The 16,548-nt window shown below is 38.7% G+C and overlaps 2 protein-coding genes across 2 annotated transcripts; one reads left to right on the top strand and one right to left on the bottom strand.

Moving 5' to 3' along the window:
• Positions 1 to 1,661: 1,661 nt before the first annotated feature.
• LOC144635104 (uncharacterized) lies at positions 1,662 to 9,870 on the bottom strand. Its single transcript, XM_078494182.1, has 6 exons — positions 9,202 to 9,870; positions 7,127 to 7,220; positions 5,966 to 6,349; positions 4,480 to 4,699; positions 3,473 to 3,810; positions 1,662 to 3,042 (listed from the first exon to the last, which is right to left on the bottom strand). The coding sequence occupies exons 2-6, from the start codon at positions 7,179 to 7,181 to the stop codon at positions 2,879 to 2,881; spliced, it is 1,161 nt and encodes a 386-aa protein (XP_078350308.1). The 5' UTR covers positions 7,182 to 7,220; positions 9,202 to 9,870; the 3' UTR covers positions 1,662 to 2,878.
• A 3,936-nt stretch (positions 9,871 to 13,806) lies between these two features.
• On the top strand, positions 13,807 to 16,355 carry LOC144634988 (melatonin receptor type 1A-like). The gene has a single exon (XM_078494041.1). The coding sequence runs from the start codon at positions 14,093 to 14,095 to the stop codon at positions 15,446 to 15,448; it is 1,356 nt and encodes a 451-aa protein (XP_078350167.1). The 5' UTR covers positions 13,807 to 14,092; the 3' UTR covers positions 15,449 to 16,355.
• Positions 16,356 to 16,548: the final 193 nt, after the last annotated feature.

Raw genomic sequence — 16,548 nt, 5'->3', positions numbered from 1 at the left:
TATGTACAAATTTAAAAACCAACTTCTCCCTTCTAATTTTGATGTTTTTTTCACTTTTGGTAAAAGAAACTCACAGTTATAATACAAGATTTTCCTCTAGAATGACTTATGCTTTACCCAAAACCAGAACAAATTATGGAATCTTTAATATTAGATATCAGGGCGCTAAAATCTGGAATGCTGTCAGTGATGACATTAAGGTATAAACAATTTAAGAAAAAGTACAAATCAAGCATTATTGCAAGCTATTAACGGAACATTTTGTTAACTGTAGTTTTCACTTCCCCTCTTCTACTAGTTAATCTGTCCATATACTTTATTTTCCATCTTTTTTTTTTCTTCCACTAAATTTTTTAAGCCTACTTAGATTATTTTTGTGTGTTGTGTAGTTGTTATCTTAATCTTTAGTACACCTGACCCTTTTATAAATTGTTGTAATAAAAACTAATTAAGTATGGCTGCCCAATCTTGTTAGCCAATGGTGGTTATATTGGGCAGCCATGCACTTTATTTTATTTTTATTCTTATATGTATTGTAAATTTAATTTAATTAATGGGTGCGAATAAAGTTGTTGTTGTTGTTGTTGTTGTTTAGACCACCCAACACAGCAGCTGCGCCACGTACAGCACATCTTAAAAATATTGGCAAAGCACGGGGGTGGGGAGCAACTTCCTGTACACTCTCTCAAATGAAATCTGAGCGAAGTTCTCACAACTTGCAGGGTAATCATCGTGGAAACACTATAGCCTACGGCTTGTATTTCAATTCCTTTCAACTCCTCCTCGAGCTTCTACAACTCGATAGAAACATGGAAAATAAAAAAAAGCACCCAAGGTTCTTACTTTGCCCAGAGTAAGTTATGAATTGCACAGTGCGACCAAGATGATTGGTAGTAATACTGAAAACTTAAATGTCTTTATCCAACTACCAGGGTTCAGGAATTATTCTGAAGCCAATTCAATGCAGTATTCCAAGACCCTTTCCCCAGGCCTCCTCGCTTGTCTCTTTCTTCCCCACCCCATTACTAAAACCAACCTTACCCCTATCTTTCCAGTGTGAGGTCATATCCATGTCATATTTCGTATATGTCAAAGATGGAAAGCTACTATATGGGAGATGGAATACCCTCCACACCCAGAGGTTTAATTCCCCTCTTCTTGTAAGCTTACATGAAACTCCCCTTGGCCTTCCCCAGGCCTCCTCGCTTGTCTCTTTCTTCCCCACCCCATTACTAAAACCAACCTTACCCCTATCTTTCCAGTGTGAGGTCATATCCATGTCATATTTCGTATATATCAAAGATGGAAAGCTACTATATGGTAGATGGAATACCCTCCATACCCAGAGGTTTAATTCCCCTCTTCTTGTAAGCTTACATGAAACTCCCCTTGGCCTCCAAATGAGCAAATTTGCATATTACAAATTTTGCAAGTCTGGGGTAGAGTAGCGCTTTTTGGTGTCTAGTCTAGTATAGGGTTGTAAAATCAGCTGACCATGGTCTGGTATAAGGTAGGGGTTTCAGAGTTTCAGCGGCACATCCCCACCCAAAAATATATAGAGAACCCCCCCCCCCCCCCCCTGGGATATTGATAATTGCCTTAAAACCTGGAGTACAGATACAATTAAGTATATTTTTGTAGTATCCAAGGATACAGGTTATTTTTATTGCTGTGCATGATACATGGATAATTTTACATCAATGGGTGTAGTTTGCGGAAACATTGAGAAAACAACAAGAATCCTTACGTAAAATCATTCTGCTCGGGTCTACTTTCAAGAAAGTTCCGAGATTCCGAAACACTATTTTAGAAATCCTTTTATTCATCGATACTCGTCACCCCTACATATGCGTTTCTCGATTGTTCCTACTGAATTCCTAAGTTTAGCTTCAAACAAATCTTAAATCGCAGTATCAAGTAGCTCTAATTATTTCACACTGAGATAACTGATATACTCGTGTGCATTGGTATATCTAATCTAAATTAAACGTGCTCGGCCTTTCTTTACTACGTATATACAGAACATCTTAAGGCCTCTTAAGTCTAAATATGTAATTATAATGATAAAAGAGTGGCAAAACTTCAACTAATATGAAACTACAATAAACTACCACTTTGATAACAAATAGTATACCAATTACGTATGCATTTACCATGTGCAACTCTTCAACGTGTAAGTAGCTATACGGAAGAAATAAAAACATGAAGGGCTGTATCAATGGACTATGTACATTTACAGTAGATTTCTTCTTTTGTTTAAAAATATATAAATATAAATGGCTACTAAGATGCTTTAAGCCTACTTTAAAAAAAGCCTGCGAACTCTTTCACTGCCAGAGTAAAATTGGTCAATGTGGTTCTCACTTCAGTATACTCCTGTCAGGATTAAATCATCTGCGTGATACAAGTTTTCGGTAACGCTGTGCTCATGTCCGTGTGATTTTAACTTTGAAGTATGTGGATAAAACCGTGGTTTCTGTGTGACCATTTAGATGAAGGTTTCAAGAGACACTTCCCATAGATGCTGTTTGATTTCAATATTGATAAAAAGAAATTTGAATTTTTTTTCTTTTCAAGGAGTTGAAACTCGGCATAGCTCTTGGAAGTAAAAAACAACATTAACAAGCTTACGTGAAGTTGATACCAAATCATTGCTTCGAAGATCAAGGTACTTTAGAAAGAGAAACAGTGATTTGTTCTGCCGGGTATTGCTTTACAGTACTTAGACCAATATGAAAAAAGTGAATATTTAACATGAAATCAAGAGGACTTCTTACAAAAAAGGAGTGATTAGTTTGGTTATGAATATCTACTGTCTGTTTCATGTCTGCTATAGTAATACAGCCTCTTCAAATGGCAGGATCTTTCAATCTGGCCCTTAGGTAGCCACATTCAGATCTCCATGTTGCCTGCGCTGGTTGCGACTTCGCACGACAAAGTAGACAGTTGCGCAGATGGCTAAGGCGACAACACCGCTGACCGCCACGATAATGACCAAATTGGTCGAGAAAGACTGGGGCTTATCCTGTTCGTCAGCTTCACCTGAAAAGAAGAAACAAAATCCTTTTTTTATTTTGTATAAGGATAAATCAGCAGTTACAATTTATAAATGACATTAAGGAAATTTAAGTCGATTTGAGTGATTCCCTGTCTTTTGTAACCGCCAAGTAACGTCGCATAAATCCCTCCTCACAAAGATTAAATTGCAGTTTTGGTTGTCGTTAATTGATTAATTTTGTGATTGGATGCTACCAAAACTCTCTTTAAAAATATAGGTCTGGAGCAGCTTCAGGGGATGAGCTGAAAGTACAATTGTTCGACATCAAAGTCCTCTTGAATAAATTTGAAGTTGGTGTCCGTTTATCAAACAGCACATTCCTCAAGAATAACCATTCACGTGTCTGATCGTTTCCTAAATGAACAAACCCATGTAAGAAAAGACATTTGTTAAAAGACAATGAACTCTACAAACCTTCTTCTTCGTTTACATCTTCCTCTGGTTCCTCTACCCTCTCAAAAATGTAAGGGCCTGATGACACACGGTACACCACATTTTCATCCACCTGGTCAGCAAGTGAACGCCTTTTACGGGTATCAGGGGCACATTCATCAACACTAGGGCACTGGCACGCCGTATTGGCCACATCTGCCAGGCAAACTCTCATATCACAGTGGATGTAAACCCTGGAGCCTGCTTGTTGCCCAAAGTATCGAAACGTGTTGAGCGAGAAGTATTCTCTTGTGCTGTCGTTTGTACAGGTGTAATTCAAAGTGTCGTCCAGGTCGTCACTCACAGCATTGTTACCGCAACTGTGTGGAAAAGACACACAAAAAAATTAATTTGTGGTTCTGAAAATTTCCTGCGAGGGTTTTCGCGAGCACAATTCACTGATGAATAGATCCATTTTATTTGTGGTTCTGAAAATTTCCTGCGAGTGTTTTCGCAAGCACTAATCACTGATAAATACGTTCATTTTATAATCTTGTTACTGTACGTGGCCTTGTCAATCATAAAAAACTGTTCGATCGACAAAATAGATGGCGGAAATTGAACGAGCGCGATGAAATTTGTAAGACTACAGTGAGGTTATTGATTTTTTAAGTTGTAGATTTTATGGTGGTTAGAAAGTTGAAAATTGTGAAGGGTTTTTGTACTGGATGGCAATGTTTGCCTTCCACAAAACGCTCTTTCCATTTTTGGCAACAATTTTGTTCAAGGAGATTTTTTTAAAATGCTCGACAAAGTCACGTGACGGGGCTATGCAATCGGCTTATCTCTCCTTCTCTGGGTTGGGAGATTGCTTAGAAACCTAAGGAGGCTGCTTAGCAACATGTACATCACGTGTCAACTTTCGGGTGAGGTGTCGTGGTATCGTTTAATGTTTGTACTATCGGTTATTTTTTTGGAGCGGGTGGGAGGGGGGGGGGGGTATTTCCTTGCTGTTTTGACTATCATGACTGTTTTTCCAATAAACTTACCCTTGTTCTATTAAGGTAAGTCTATTTTCCATCGACATTGGGTCGGCACTGCTTGACGACCAGCATTGTTCGAGGAAAAGGTCCAGGTTGGGGTCTGCGCTTTGAGTCAGCACATAAGCCTTGAAATATATTCGGATATTCAGCGCAACTGGGGTGGGTACAGCACCAGTATGATTTTGGTAGTAGAAAGCGTGAAGCGAAAAGTGGAAAGCACTTGAGCCTAGAAAAAACAAACATAGAACAATCTGTAAGTACGGAAAGACTGATAAAGTTAACATTATATTTATAAATAAAACGAACAAATAAGTGTCACTGTATTTAGCACTATTGTGCTAATTGTGGATACTGTAAATACATACATACATACATACATACATACATACATACATACATACATACATACATACATACATACATACATACATACATACATACATACATACATACATACATACATACATACATACATACATACATACATACATACATACATACATACATACATACATACATACATACATACATACAAATTTTATTAACCCATCCCTGATGAGGCTTTTCAGAGTTAAATAAATACATATACTTAAACCTATAAATACATATTGTAAATAAACTATGAATATAATAAAAAACCAAAATTAATTAACCTAAGAATTCCGTTAAAAGTAGACACTACTTTTGTAAATTGAACATAAACTTGTTAAAAACCCCAACTGGCAGGAGGCTAACCAGTTGGCTATTTACAAAGCGTGGAGGAGTTGAATTTGGGACGACCGAAGACAAATCCAGCTAGTTGCAGGAAGGTGGATTTGAACCCGGGGCCACCGAATTACAAGTCCAGCGCCCTACCACTAGGCCACGCTGCCTCTTTAGTTAGTAAACGCAGGTTTTGTTCCTGTTTTAAGCGTGTTTCATTTAAAAGTAATCCGAATTTAAGAGTAGCATTTGTTAGATAAAAATAAATTGAAAGTTAAAAAGTAACAGACTACAACTAAGAAACTGGATATGTTTCACAAAATTCTAAGAAATTTCTTTTTAGCTTTGTACGGAAAGGGAAGGGTTTGTCAGTAAGGTAGGCTGAGGGTAGAATTCAAAACGGAGGGTTAAGGTAGGGTTCAGTAGACATTTTTTCTCGCACCAAAAATTTGAACTTCTTCAACTTGACGGTATAAAACAGCAAACTTGTAACAGCTATTATGCAAAGAATTAAAAACATTTTTACTTTCTAAAATGCTTTAACAAAAGGACTCATAAGCTTTTGTTTTCAGTAAAAGGTACCACATATATAATTGTAAAGTTGGTATTATTGTAGCCTATGTAAATCTTTTGTATCATCTAGGGACTTTAATGATTTAGCGTAGTTTATTGATTTCTTAATTTATTGTTATTTTCATAAGACACGACCACATCAGCTATTATGCTGCAATATTTATCGTGTATAAATAAAAGCTATTATTATTATTATTATTATTATTATTATTATTACCTGATGCGTTGTCATTGCGGTTCACGATCGGTTCAAAACTTGCCATCGACCTATTTTGATTGTCGTATTCGCACCAAATATAGTACATGTGGTCATACGCGCGCAACTGGCCGTTATCAAGGCCGGTTCGTTTTACAGCGTTGACTTTAAGGACGTATTTGATGCTGTTATCAAGCTGTGTTTCGTTCATAGCACAATCAGGTAGTTTCAGGTAGTTGTAGTTTACTGTCTGACCGTCAAACGTTGGCTCGCATTCGGGATTATTTTGTAGTCGCCATTCAGTTGTATTCCACGCGTCAATATCATCCACGTTGATGATAGTTATAGAAACCGTGTGGTTATACTTGCAAACAACACTGGCCTCAGGATTAGGAGGGTTAAAGCCTGAGATTAAGAAAAACAACCAAAAAAGTCAGTAAAAGTCTACGGGAAATTCAGAGAGCTTCCCTCCCTATTATCCTCCAACCTCCATTTATAACTTTCGCTTTTGAAGATATTAGTACGCCACGTTTCCTCTTTATTGTGAATGTTTTGTATGTGTTAATAAACAGCACTGAAACATGTACAATATGAAGTCCATTTTATTTACTTTATATTATTCTAACGGATACACGTGGGAAGCGCGGTGACCTAATGGTTAGTGCGCTGGACACCGAATCGAGCAGTCCGGGTTCGAGCCCTGGCCGGGCCGGCGCTGTGTTGTGTTTTGGGCAAGTCACTTTACTCTCATAGTGCCTCTCTCCACCAAGGTGTATAAATGGGTACCGGCGAATTTAATGTTGAAGGTAACCCTGCGATGGACTACTAGAATCCCAATTAAGGGAGAGGGGAAGTAGAAATACTCCAAGTTGTTTAATGTTACAGGTTTGAATAACGCCCCTCATCAATGATATTAACCCCCTCTGTGTAAGCCCCACCCCGCCCCCCTCTCAAAAGGTCTCGAAGCGAAATAAGCCCCCGGAGTTGGTGAGCGTGAGTTTGAAATAATCATGGGAGGATTTTTCCTGCTGCGGCTTTGTTGAGTGCCACCGTTTGTTGGGCTTCTTAAGTGATTCATGCACTTTAGCCAATTGCTGCGGTCTTTAGAACTAAAACAAACAGGAAAATGATTGCAACACAAATGGGTTTTTCCACACTAGTTAAAAAGAAATCTTTAGTCACCTTTCACAAGCTGACAGGCAAATGCAAATATCATCAACAAAATAAGCTTCTTCATGTTGAACTGTGTAAAATCACACTCTTTAAACACCAGTTTCTGTTATAAACAAAACAATAGGTATAGAGCAACAGGCAGGCAATCTAAACGCAAGGAAAGAAATCAGTAAAATTCATGGTACTTTTTGAATAAATGAAGGGATATTTCTTATATCGTTTTCCGATGCCGGTATTACGATGTAAATCAATATTTAAAGTTTATACGATATCAGATATGTCACCATTCTTCTTAGCCGTTCTTTCAAGAATCCGTTGGGTTTAGCCAAAATGCGTCAGTGTTCAAATGGATCCACTTGTTTGAATACCACACCCTTTCAAAGCGCAAGTTTCACGAACCTTAATTAACAGCATTAAGCTTTTGTCAGTTGGGCATGGGTTGAAAAAAAAAAGAAAGAAAAGCTGAGAAAAAAGATAGCTAGTAAATCGTGTATGTCAAAGAGCAAAATCAACATATGAATGTCTAAACAAGACCGGGGCATTTAAAATCCAGCCATTTCTAAAGGGGGTCGGAACTAAAAGAACAGTTTTTCATATTTGCTAACTAGTAAAACTTCTGGATGCTCCCTGGATGCTGAGTTTGTGTGTTAAGTGGACATAGGCGTACGGGCAATTCTTTGCCAGGGGGGGCGGCGAGACATTTGCCCAAAAAAATTCGCAAGTTGCCCAAATTTTTACGAAACAGTCGAGAAGAAACGAGGGTCATACGGCGATGCACTAGCATAGGCTTACAAATGAAGTGAAGAATTCTTACATAAGAATCTATCATATGAGCTCATAAAACACGTTAAAAGTAATAGTTGTCTCAACCATTTCGACGGCTGAAGATATTAACAATACGATCCATGTCATTGTTGACTACAGAGTTGGAATATGCCCATTAAATGCTAATACAAATGCGATGACAAGTAATAATTTAGGCCAAGTAAAAAAAATGTTTCTCGTCCGGATTTCTATAGAAGAGAGAGCGGGCGGGTGCATTTTTTGTTATTTTTTAATTATTTATAATTTTGTTGCATTTCATACCTGTGTTGTTCGAATATCGATCGATAAATCCTGCAAGGTAATTGACCTATCCAGTACGGACCTAGCGTAACTAGGATTTAAAGTTTTGGCCTTAGTTTGCATTAAAACGCAGACAAAAGTCATGTCTTACTCCGTACAAAGTGAAAGTAAACATTGTTGGTTTTTGTTCGTTCTAACTTTTCCAAAAACAAATAATTAAAAAAGAGAGGCCGCCCCAAAAAATGAAGCGGGCGGGGACGAGAAACATTTGTTTTTGTTTTTGGCCTTATTATTTTTCAATCTGTGCAACGCACTGAATGATCGTTCTGCAGAACACGTTGTACGTAGCAGGTATCACTGCATGGATATGAACAACGTAAGAAAACTCTGAAACCTCATCAAATAGATCATTCTCTTGCATTGTCTCCAGCATTTCTGAAACAGTCATGTAGCCTAATCCGCGCACATGACGAAAACTCGCGCACATTTTCTGCTCGGCTTCCAGAATCTCGCCCTCGATTTTGTAAAATTTAGCAACGCGGAGAAGCTTTCTTTATCAGGTGTTTAACTGTGACAGATATTTGCAGTACAGTGCCCAACAGTAAAAAAAAAATTACAAATATGTCTATCAACAAATGACCCCCTTCACTATTAACCAGAAATTTATCAGGTGCTAAGCAACCACTGTCTTGTGTGAATTTACATCGCTTTAACCCGCCGACTTCAGGTTAAAATAGAAAATATCTATCTCTTCGAAGAAAAAAAAACTAACTTCTTTAAAAACTGGCTTTGCCCAAATTTCTCTTGCTGCCCAAAAAATCTGAGTTGCCCAAAATTTGGGGGGCTGCAGCCCCCCCTGCCCCCCCCGGCCCTTACGCCTATGTAAGTGGACGAAGTGGAAAAAGACTCCGGCTTTATATGTTAAGAGTTGAATTAACCAAAGATTAAAAAAAAACTAGCAAACAAAAGGCTGTTGACAACAACTAAGACTGACTGAATAATATGATAAGGAAACTTACAGTAAAAGCACATCCAACTGAGAATACCGTTCAATTAGCTCTCCGAGCTTTGCTGTGAACTGAAGTAACTCCTGCTGAGCTGGCTTATTATTTTGAATGTGGAAGACAAAAGAAAACAAAGAAACAAAATTATCATTGGACCACATTCACAAAATAATATTCCGCTATTTAAAATGGTTCGGATCTCTTAACAGTTTCGAAATTTCAGAACACTAGTTTAGCCAATAGCCTGAGGCAAAATTGTTGCATTTTCAAAACATCGATCCTTCTCTTGGCCAATATTTTCCAGTGGTTTTTATGTACAATAGAAAACCTATAGTTTTCCTGATCCAATTGTCTGGGGATAAACAACAAAACTATAAAACTTAATCTCGCTACCATTTCGAAACTCAGTTGCAACCATTCTTACATTTTTGAGACCATTCTGAAATGAAGGTTGTTTACCGTTTACCAAAAATTTCCGGAAATTCCAGTTGGGATGTAAATGAAACACGAATTTATGGTTCATTCCACTGGAAAATTTCCAGGAGGAACGGAACTTCTGCAAAGGTAGTCCCGTTTTCCCGGTGGAACGGTCCAAATGGAAATTCGTGTTGCATTAATCGTTTTGCATCTTTTTCGCTAATTCTAGGCCTTTCGGTATTTACGGTTACGCCAAATTCCGCAGTTTAACCTAAACGGCGGTTTCTTAGATAGAACTTCTAATGGAAGACATTATTCCCCAAATAGAAATTCCCAAATGAAGCTTCCGGAATTTTTTTGTTAATGGTTAACAACCTAAACTTAAAAGTTGTCTCGAAACTATTTAACGTTCGGTACCATTGCCAAGTAAGCTTCCGCTACCAATGAATTCGAAAGTTCCGAAACCACTTCAAATCGCGCAACTGAAACGTTCGATACCTCTAGACAAAAGTCTACCTCTAGATAAACATGGAAATTAAGGCTAAATTAATAAAAACTTTATGCTTCACACCGGCAAAACAGACAAAACTGTTTCCCTTATACATGTAAGTTCAGTCACTGTCGCGTCCTTCTAGTCAAGGTGGCAACCTAATGATATTCTCTTGTTTTGGACTAAGGCAGAATTTTTTAGATAATTTTAATTATGCTCACAAATGCATTTACCTTGATATACGAAGCATTGTTAAGTTATTTATTTATTATTTATACAGCCCTTTGCTACGAAAGCTTTCTCACTTTGGGCTCATCTTTATAGTCACCACGACGCAAGCAGGGGGAAGAAACACGTGACAAGCCCAAGGAAATTTTGCGTACAGTAGGGCCATTCTCTTCCCCATAGCCCTTTCGTTTCTCATAGCCGGCAGGGCCTTGGCACGAGGAAACGAAGGGCTTTGGGGACACAGGATTTCCAGTCCTAGTTTCTAGGACTTCCGGTCTTCATGTATGCAGTCATGACGTTTCAAAAGAATGTATGAGAGTCGTTACGTTTTCGACTTCCGTTTAGGAATTCTTTGTTCCAAACAGCCAATCAGAAAAATTCGAATTTATTCCAGGTAATGGGCTCCTGTTTATTCAAAAATCCTATGTCTCCAGAGTCCTCCGTTTTCTCGTGCCAAGCCGGCTAAGAGAAACGAACGGGCTATGGGGACGAGAATGACAGCAGGGCATTCTCTTCCCCAGAGCCGCTTGTCCCTCTTAGACGGCAGAACCTGGGGCACGAGGAACAAGTGGCTCTGGGACGCATGATTTGATTGGCTAGGTTTTTAACCAAGATAATTTAACTGTAGCCAATCAAATCAACCGTAGTAAAATCCCTTTCAACAAAGGGATTACAAACGGGCAAAAATATGCCCGCGACACGTGAAAACAACTCGAAGGTACCTGTGATCAATGAATAGATGGCCTAGCTTGACGTGTAATCTTCTTATCTTCAGGGCCGTGATTCGTGAATTCATGAAGAATTTTTGTGAAAACAGATTACTAAAGGTTCGTAAATCGCTTTAGGATAAAAATAAGTAAAATCGATCAACATTCTTTAGCATTACACTACAGAATTTACAGAACGCACTAACATCAATAGCAGTGAGCAGTCAGAATTCTACAAAACGGTCCATGTTTCAGTTTCCTTTACCTAGAGACAGAGGCAGGCCAAAACTCCAGTCAGCTGCTTCACTATGCGTGACATTCTCTAATATATATGCGTGATTCGTTTTTTTTGTAAGGCCCGTGATTCCTGATTGGGACCACCCCACCCTGTGCATAGTCAGGAAGCTTTGTGGTTCCACTGCGTTCGCAAAACCTTTGCGGACTTTACCTTCAATTTGGTATTCCCAGAAATATTTTTTTTCAAAGTGAATATCCGTGATAAAAAAACGACGTTTTCTTCAGTGATTTGCGTTGAGAGCAAATGACACATGAAAAGTGCAAATAGCTACAAGAAAAGGGTGTCAGTAGTGACACTGAAATGTCGTTTTTTATCGCTGAAAAGTCAATGTTTTATCACTGAAACATTCTTTATCTTGAAATGTGTTTCTCAAACTTGATAAGTACCGTAAAAGATTTATTAAGCCCCCCTTCTCTCTTTAGTCTCCTCTCTATTAAATAAGCGCCCCGTCTGGGAGTTCACCTTTTTAATAAGCTCCCTTCTCTTTTAAGCGCCCCTTTCCCTATGACAATTTATTTATAGACGGAAAAAGCAACTTTACCCTAGCTTTTAAGGATATTTGTCCACCAGAGTTTCTTATCATTGCTGCTTTTTTGTGAACATGGTTGTGTTACAAAACAGCACTAAAACATGTACAAGTCCACTTCGTTTCCAGTAAGTCCCCCTCTCTTTTACACCCCTCCTCCTCAAAAAATTGCCCCCCCGGAGCTTTCACGATATTCGTCAAATAGTAGTGAAAGCATAACATTTTTCCACCGCGAAAATGGAACACCAAGTCGTCATCGCTGTTAGAATCTGGGTAACAACATCCAATTGCAATAAGTCATAGCCAGCGTAGCTGGCGCTTTTGTTGGGGCTAACATGACACCGGTGACGGTTTTTCGCGCAACTTCTGACTTAACACAATCTTAACGCGCGACAAAAAGCGGCGAATTCGCGGCACAAAACCGCCAGCTTACGCGACCAGCTACGTAGGCTAATACGTCGAGGACCGTAAGCGCATCTTGAATAAAAAAATGGCCAATTTTTTTCAAGTTTGTCGCTCATTATCCATCCTAATCTTTTTCAATCGTAACCCATCCTTGTTTATTTTCGGTATTTTATTACTTCTTTTAGAAAACAATAATTTCAAGGTTTGCTTTAATTTGAAAATGAATCCCGTACATCAGAAAAATGACTTTTAATATCGTGAACGTGATTTACGGTAGCTCCTTTAAACGAAGGTCTAAACGGTCCAGTACAAACACATTTAGTAAGGCTATATTTGGCAAGTTTTCTTATGATAAATTTCAGAATCAAGACAAACACAAAAAATAAAATCAAATATAAATGGTTGACAGATCTTCATCCTTATTCAAAACAAAAAAAACGAGACAGGTGGATTTTCTCATCACGAGAATTTTTCTTTCAGGAATCAAATTACAAAGGAACCGATTTTATGGTGAAAAAAAAAAAAACACTTTTAATACTGAAGCCTTTTTCTTTTTTTGGCCTATCTTACATTACAGTTCCGCGTGTTTGGATTATAAGTGGGTTCTTTTCTTTCTTTCTTTCTTTTTTTTTTTTCCAAAACGACACAATATTTCATGACAGCTTGTTTGGACACTCGATTTGTGATCCGTTTATCCAAAATCTGAGTTGTCGAACGAAAAAAAAAACGTCAAACTTGTTCATTTCTTGACAGGCGTCGTTTCTTAAGATAAAATACTCAGCTCAGACTGAAGTCAAATTCGTGACGACCAATTCGTCAGCTGTATTTTTCTTGTCGTAGAGAGGCCCTTACGTAGATTTTACGTCGATATACGCCCTCTTCAGCAAATAAAGTAATTCGTTTACGTAAAGCAATGCGAATCAAAACAGGAGATTTTGGACTATGTTTATTTTTCTTTGACAAGCCGGGAAATATATGTGTCAAGTAGTGTTTTAACAAGAGTCCGCTTACCTCACTAATTTTTGCGGCATCGGAAAGGAAAATCAATTTTTAAAATTTAAAACCGAAAATTAAAGTACCGCCAATTGAATATCGCTCGAGTGTAAATTTAAAAATAGAATTTTACTTGTATATTTTAAATTTTTCATGACAAAAACCCTAAAAAGAAATTATATTGACAGTTTTGCGGCAAAATAGCTTTCAACACTTCTAACGAAATTGGACTATTAACTAAATACTAGCTAGTTTAGAACATTTTATAAAAGCCTAATGAAAATATACGTGCGTGGTATTTCGTTGTTTTCAGGGATAACTGATAAGCCCTTTGAAATATCAACTAATCGTTTTCGAGTTTAGAACAATTGCACTTAATTGGCTTTTTATTTTTCTGTGTAAAAGAAATACAAAATATGCATCGTTCTTAAGATTTTTCACTCTAAATTTGGCTTCTTGTCGTTTGTATGTAACTCTACACTGAAGTTTACGTTACGGAAGTCTGCAGGCCAAATTAGGACTGTCAGGTCATGGACAAAACCGGCTTTGCATAAATTCAGTAAGGGTGAACATATTAGTCACAAGTCGTTGGCAGCTTCCCTTTGAAAAAAATAATAATTATGACATTGTCTCTCCCGGATGTTTGTGGGTGGCACAAGAATTTTCTTCGTCGATTCCTGGGTCGTTAAATAATTTCGAAGGATTTACAACTGATGTAATCAACTGCCGACTACGGCCGTTGATCGGCTAACGACCATACAAAATCTCGCTGCTTCGAATTCTGCAGCAGCTTTAGCCGATGTCGTACTGTTGATTTTATTAGCAGCACAGTTTTTGTCATTATGGACAACGCATCTATTCCTCGGCTGACTAATCAATCCAATTCTACGGGCCCAGTTGATAAACTTTCGACCGCATCTTTGGTTTCTGTCGCCGCCATGGGCTGTACAATGGTATTCGCGATTTTTGGCAATATCTTGGTGATCGTTGCAGTCCGTCGCACCAAAAGTCTACGAACAACAGCCGCCATCCTTGTAGTGAATTTGGCCATTGTGGATCTGTCGATCACGGTTACAATTGTACCGTTTGTTATGGCTCTAGCGATTACACAAGAATGGGTCTTGCCTTGGGCGATATGTGAGCTCACCGGATTCATCAATGCTTTCTTGACCGCGGGTCAAATAATGGCATTACTGCACATCAGTATAAATAGATACATCGCTGTTGCGTACCCTCACTCGTATGAAACGCGCTGTAACAAGCAGGGCACTATAATTACTGTGCTATTAGGGTGGCTTTATTCTTTGATATGGACTTTACTGCCGTTTTTTGGATGGGGCAAGCTTGGATTTATACACGGTACACTATTTTGCAACATACTTTGGTCTGAAGCAATGGCTTATGCGATTACGGTTCAAATCATGTGCTACTTTATACCATCTATACTTGGCGCTTTTCTTTATTTAAATGTTTACAGGCATGTACGCTTGCAAAGTAAGCGGATATTCGAGAAAACCATGAGTTTTGAATTGTCACAGAGAGAAATCAAAAATCGTACTGAATCTAGTAACAGCATCGATGCGGACCCACCGAAAGCTATCAGAAGTGTATCTTTTGATAATCTTGCTACGTCAAGAGAAAACATTGCTGCATCAACAGATAACATTGCTGAATCGGGATTTTCAGATCTCAAAAATACATCTGCGACCGCTCGAGCGAGGCGAAGTAGGCGACGTAAATTAATGGAAACGCGTGTCACGAAAATGCTTCTTGCAGTTGTCATGGCGTTCGTATTTTGTTGGATTCCGCGAGGAATCGCGAACCTCTGGGCGATCTTCGTGAACCGCGAGGCCGTCCCGCGCGCGCTCGAGTACAGCTCCACCGTATTCGTGTTTTTCAACGCGGCAGTGAACCCAGTGCTGTACGGAGCGCTGCATCAAGATTTCCAGCGTGCATTTCGAAGGATAATTTGTTGTGAACCAAGCGTGGACAGAAATAGGGCTGCTACCAATGCGAGCATTTCGTTTGGGTATATGATCTCTAGAAAAGAACGTCTCCCATACTACGTTAGCCAAGCCAACCAACTTCGGCCTAGATTGAGCTACAGTTTGAATAATCTGGTTCGAATCTGGTGGAATTTTCGCGAACCCTCATTTGTGGAAGGCGCAGTGCGGTGGCTTAAAAGGGATTCTGTTTAATTACTTTTTCTCTAATTATTGATAATTTAATTTATAATAATTTTCTTATTCACGTGTACTATAAAACACGAAACTTCCCACTTTGGCATAAACGGCAAACGGCAAAAGTTGTTGTTTTGCAGTTCGCGGGAAAAAACAAACGTGAGACGTAATCCGCTTTCTTGTCTTCGGCAAACGACAAAGCAAAGAGTGTTTGCGAAGGCTTACATTTCCTTTGATAGGTCGGTTCTTTTGAGTATTTGCCACGCTTTTATTGTTTGAATTGTTTTCCTAAAGAAGAGTGTTTTACCACAAGACCCCTTTGGGATTTATTTCAATATTAAGTTGATAACTTTTTTCCACTCACCCCCTCCCCCTTGTTCAGTGATAATGACCAAGTCACGGCCAAAGTAACCACATTTGTCCAATCACAGCAAACGAAAGCAACCAATCAGAATTCGAATAGAAATGAGGCGCCGGCAACCGGCGCCGAAAAGCGCCCAACGCGAGTCGCACGTGGTTTTGGTTTCGCTCCTGATTGGTTGAAAAAGTCAACCGGTTTGCTTTGATTGGCTAGAACATTTTTCTCGAGTGTCTTACGGGTCGGGGTCGTGACGTTGCCACCAGAAAAGTTATTGATAGTTTTGACATCTTTTTACAACATTACTTTCAACTGGGTTCCGTTTAAACTGACCAATCAAAGTGCAAGGACTATGAGAGGCGGAGTTGACAAGTCCTACGTCCGATCTAAGCTCCGCCTCCCTCCCGTCTTCCACTTTGATTGGCCATTTGAAACAGAAGCCATCAGAAAAATTGTCAATCAAATGTAACAAAGCTGTCAAAGCTATTAATTATTTTAAAAAATTGTGAAGTGCCAACAGTACGCCGCGCAGCCCTGTAAACCAATAAGAGACGTTTTCAATTGACGGACAAAAGATATAATGTGTTTGCTTTCGTTTTGCTAAGTTCTGTAATTCTCAATGACGATGTCAAACCAACTCGGTTTGACTGAAAAACCATACAACATTGCTTTCAAAGTATTAAAAAACGATCCAACAATGGCTTTATTGCAACAGTATTACAAAGAATAAAATTGCATTCTAACTCTCCCATAAGCGCTA

Source organism: Oculina patagonica, chromosome 13 (genome assembly GCF_052425735.1).
Source record: "Oculina patagonica isolate OP01 chromosome 13, crgOcupat, whole genome shotgun sequence".
NCBI lineage: Eukaryota > Metazoa > Cnidaria > Anthozoa > Scleractinia > Oculinidae > Oculina > Oculina patagonica.
Note: the sequence above shows the minus strand (reverse complement) of the source record. Positions and strands in the feature narration are given on the sequence as shown.

Excerpts from the sequence above, each read along its gene's own strand:
- LOC144635104 (XM_078494182.1), bottom strand. The coding sequence starts at position 7,181 with ATGAAGAAGCTTATTTTGTTGATGATATTTGCATTTGCCTGTCAGCTT. Across the intron at positions 6,350-7,126 it reads TGCCTGTCAGCTTGTGAAAG|GCTTTAACCCTCCTAATCCT; the intron begins GTGACTAAAGAT and ends TCTTAATCTCAG. Across the intron at positions 3,811-4,479 it reads CTTACCTTAATAGAACAAGG|TTGCGGTAACAATGCTGTGA; the intron begins GTAAGTTTATTG and ends TTTTCCACACAG.
- LOC144634988 (XM_078494041.1), top strand. The coding sequence starts at position 14,093 with ATGGACAACGCATCTATTCCTCGGCTGACTAATCAATCCAATTCTACG.